At 54.5% G+C, this 3,562-nt stretch overlaps 2 protein-coding genes across 2 annotated transcripts; one reads left to right on the top strand and one right to left on the bottom strand.

The window, feature by feature from the left end:
- On the bottom strand, positions 1–1,152 carry CC84DRAFT_1232423 (uncharacterized protein; the record flags this gene model as incomplete). Its single annotated transcript, XM_018183759.1, has 3 exons — positions 1–614; positions 666–820; positions 889–1,152. 3 exons carry the CDS (start codon positions 1,150–1,152, stop codon positions 179–181), a joined length of 855 nt encoding a protein of 284 aa, XP_018030196.1. The 3' UTR covers positions 1–178.
- A 2,227-nt stretch (positions 1,153–3,379) lies between these two features.
- Positions 3,380–3,562, top strand: CC84DRAFT_1051193 (uncharacterized protein; the record flags this gene model as incomplete). Its single annotated transcript, XM_018173481.1, has 1 exon — positions 3,380–3,562. A coding segment is annotated over one exon (183 nt), but the record flags the coding sequence as incomplete, so codon positions are not given.

Raw genomic sequence — 3,562 nt, forward strand, 5'->3', positions numbered from 1 at the left:
GCATTTGATTCGTTCGATTGACTGAATGAGTGGGTGTGAATGAACGCAAGCTTCGTCCCGAAGCTACCTTGGTAAAGTCTTAGCCGTGAATTGCATAGAGGTCAGTGCAAGGACTAGGCCCCCAATACCAACTCTAGACCGTGTCCCGAGTTCCCATACCCAAAGTCTTCCGCATGAGTCACTCTCGACTCTTCTCGATCAAGTTCTGGATGAAGTGCCTCTGTGGCAAATCGGCCTTGCGCTGGTAGAGCTCCGCAAGCAATTCTCCGCAGTTTAGATCGGTGTAGGCCTGCCAGGTCACCTCTCCGGTTATCCATTTGACCTCAAAGAACAAGAACCCTAGAAGACCTGTCTCAGGGTCGATCCGCTTCCTATCCTCGTACCACTTCCCTGTGAGCTCCTCAACTTCCCATTCGATCGTTGAGTTGCTTGGCTGTGGGTTGGAGTCAGGTTCTTTAGCCGCAGATCCGGTGCGCGCGTCGACAGGGTGAGTAGGCGCGGCCACGAGAGGAGCTAAAAGGGGATGAAGGCGGGGGCGGAGAGATCGGAGAGGTCGGGAGTGGCCAACCTCTGAGCCCTCAGCGTTCTTGTCCTCACCCCGCTTCCGCTTCTTGCTGTAAGGAGATTAGCGTACTTTTCATGTGATACGTGAGTTGAGAGATTACCTGTCCTTTTTCTCGGCAGGCAAGCCTGGCGGGGTCGTCTCAGGGGTGCGCTGGTCGCTCATCGTGTCGAGAGGGGATCCCAGGTCGCGATCTAGCTTGGGCACAGAACCAGAAGGCGAATGGGCGGTGCAGCTCAGCGAAGATGGAGACGCAAGCTGCGGGCCTCACGTTAGCATCGAAAAGGGCGTATGGGACGGCAAAGGCGCTCTCGAACACGACTTACCTCTTGCAGCGCAGCGCCAGTGTTTTGGAAGCTCGGAGTGGGAACGGGCGGGTTGTCTCCAGCGGTGTTTGTGCACGCTGAAGGATGTTCGTCTGTTACTAACGCGAGAGCAGGGTCTGAAGCGGCACTGTTCAAACCCGGAACGGGATCGATGTCGTGAAGGCCCTCTTGAGCGGGCACGGTGGGGGAGGTAGCGGGGGAAGAGCGCCGGCCGTCTACAGAGGACGCGAGCGACGCACTCGCGCTAAGCGAGATCACGGACATCACGTGCGATGAGTATACGTTCAATGATGCTATGTGGCGCTGGACAGATACCCAATCTGCGATCCTTATGTATATACTGTGGGCGGCGAACAATCCCCACCTTTTTCTGCAGTTTGCTGTCTTGCATCCGCGTGGGAAGAGTTTACTCTTCCGTCCGGTCAAGAGCGGGAGGCTGCGTTGTCATGAGGCATGAGATGGAGTAGCTCGCTCCGCGAGTATTGGGATGCAAGATGCGGCCTGGCATGGACAGGCATCCGCAAAAGTGCGAGGCATCCTTCTAACATACTCACACTTGCTGCTGGCGGCGCCCTACTGCGTTTTGCGTGTCGTGCTGATACTTCCGGTGCTTGGATGCTGGGGGGCCAGGACAAAAAGGTGGGGATGTACCTCAGCGCCGGCCTGGGGTGCGATTCTGGAAACAAACCCAGTTTGGCTCGCAATGCTGCTTTTTTGCGACCAGGCGTTCGAATCTGAAACGACCGTCCCAGAGTGCACTTTCATGATCAGGAGTGAGCCTTTTGGTTGGATGAAGCGCTGGCTCTCGCCCATGGATGTTTCTGAGAGCGAGCGCGTGATTGGGCAGCCCCACTCGACTAGCTTGACCCGCCCTAGATTGTACGCCCTCACCGTAGGACGATGCAGGCCGGAAGTACAGGCAGCAGGCAGCAAGCATAGTGGTCTCGTGCCAAACGGACGCACACAGCAGAGGCTCATACGGGAGCATTCCAAGACACGTGCGCGGCCTTGCTCGCGGAGGAGATACAGGTCGCAGGCTAGTGATTCGAATCAGAGTTGTCAACAATCAGTCCGGACTGACAAACTGACTGGACTGACTGCTATTGGACTGATATATTGTATATGTTGCCCATATTGGCTGCATATTTGGTGGAGAGAACTTCGTCCAGCACGATTTAACGCATCACGACGCTAAGGTTAAGCGATCCAATGGGATTTCGCCAGGTGCGACGTGGAGAAATCATAATTGGATCGCTGAGCCGTAGCGTCGAGGTTTCCACTTGCTAGTCAAGGCCTTGGCCTGCGACACCAGCACGAGCTAGCGAACTCCGGATCGCAACGCGTACCTACAAGCTACCTCTATCCACTCTGCCCACCTACCTACGTGCCCCCATACGCAGATTTTGACTCCCAGATGAACAAAAACCTCGAAAAGGTCTTTCGGAAGACCGTAGAACGCGAAAACCGCGGAACAGGACGCCCGAAGGCGCCCTCGATCGTACCTGACATTGACCCGCCCGTTAACCCGCCGGATAACGCGATTCAAGCCGCCCGAGCTCTCGCACCTCCTGACGACGATTCTGATCATGATAAATTTGAAGACCTAGTTTGGGAGCGCGTAGCTCACCTGCAGAAGCGATTTACGCAGCATCTGAGGGGTAAACCGAGCTGGATATACGATCACGGTTAGCCTGTGTGGCACCGTGAGAAGCGGCAGAATTACTGGCTCTGCTATTGCTGCCACACGCACAAAGTTGGCGGTGGTGAGTACTGCGTTGCAACCTCAACTTCCTCGGCTGCGTCTCACCTAAATCAGAAGACCCGTGGCCACGGAATTAGCCGTGACGGCAAGATCAACTTCAAGCTGCCTCCATCTACCACCTCTATTATTAGCCAGCTCCAGTTCAAAGGTACCGAAGTCTTGCAAGAAATGGCCAATGAAATGTCCTCTAGCTTCTCACAAAGGCGCTTCCTGGACGAGGTAAAAGACTGGGTGCAGGCCGATAATCAGAGCCTCCGGGTGATCGAGACGCCTGCTTTCCGTCATATGGTTGCCGTCGTGATCCCACTGGGAGAGCAAGCTCTCTGGCGAAGCCACAATAGCCTCCGAGATCATATCCTAGCGGAATATCATGCCTATATCCCCGCCGTCACTCAGCGCCTCCTGCGGGCCAAGTCGCTCATACACGTCTCCTTCGACAATTGGACTACAACGGGAGGCAAAAGTGCCCTCACTGGGATTTGTGTACACCATCTGAACGAATCGGGCGAGGTTGGTGACTGTCTCCTCGGTCTTCCAGTGCTACATGGCAAACACAGTGTCGACAATATTGCTGAAGTTGTAAGCAAGACACTCCAGGCCTTTGAAATCGATTAGGAGCGCGTCGGATACTTTGTACTTGACAACGCGACAAACAATGATACAGCCATGGCTGCTCTTAGCAATACGTTCAACTTTTATTCGCCTTACCGTCGGCTCCGTTGTATTTGCCATATCCTCAATTTGAGCGCTCAAACGATTATATGGGCCCGAGACAAGGACTCTTTTGAGAATCAGGACGAGGACCTGATAGCAGAAGAGCGTTTCCTCGAAGAGTGGCGCAAATACGGCCCCATTGGAGTCTTATTTGACGTTATTGCCTCAGTTAGTACGCCTCAAGCTCACCAGCTATTT

This window comes from Paraphaeosphaeria sporulosa (genome assembly GCF_001642045.1).
Source record: "Paraphaeosphaeria sporulosa strain AP3s5-JAC2a unplaced genomic scaffold CC84scaffold_14, whole genome shotgun sequence".
In the NCBI taxonomy this organism is placed as follows: Eukaryota; Fungi; Ascomycota; class Dothideomycetes; order Pleosporales; family Didymosphaeriaceae; genus Paraphaeosphaeria; species Paraphaeosphaeria sporulosa.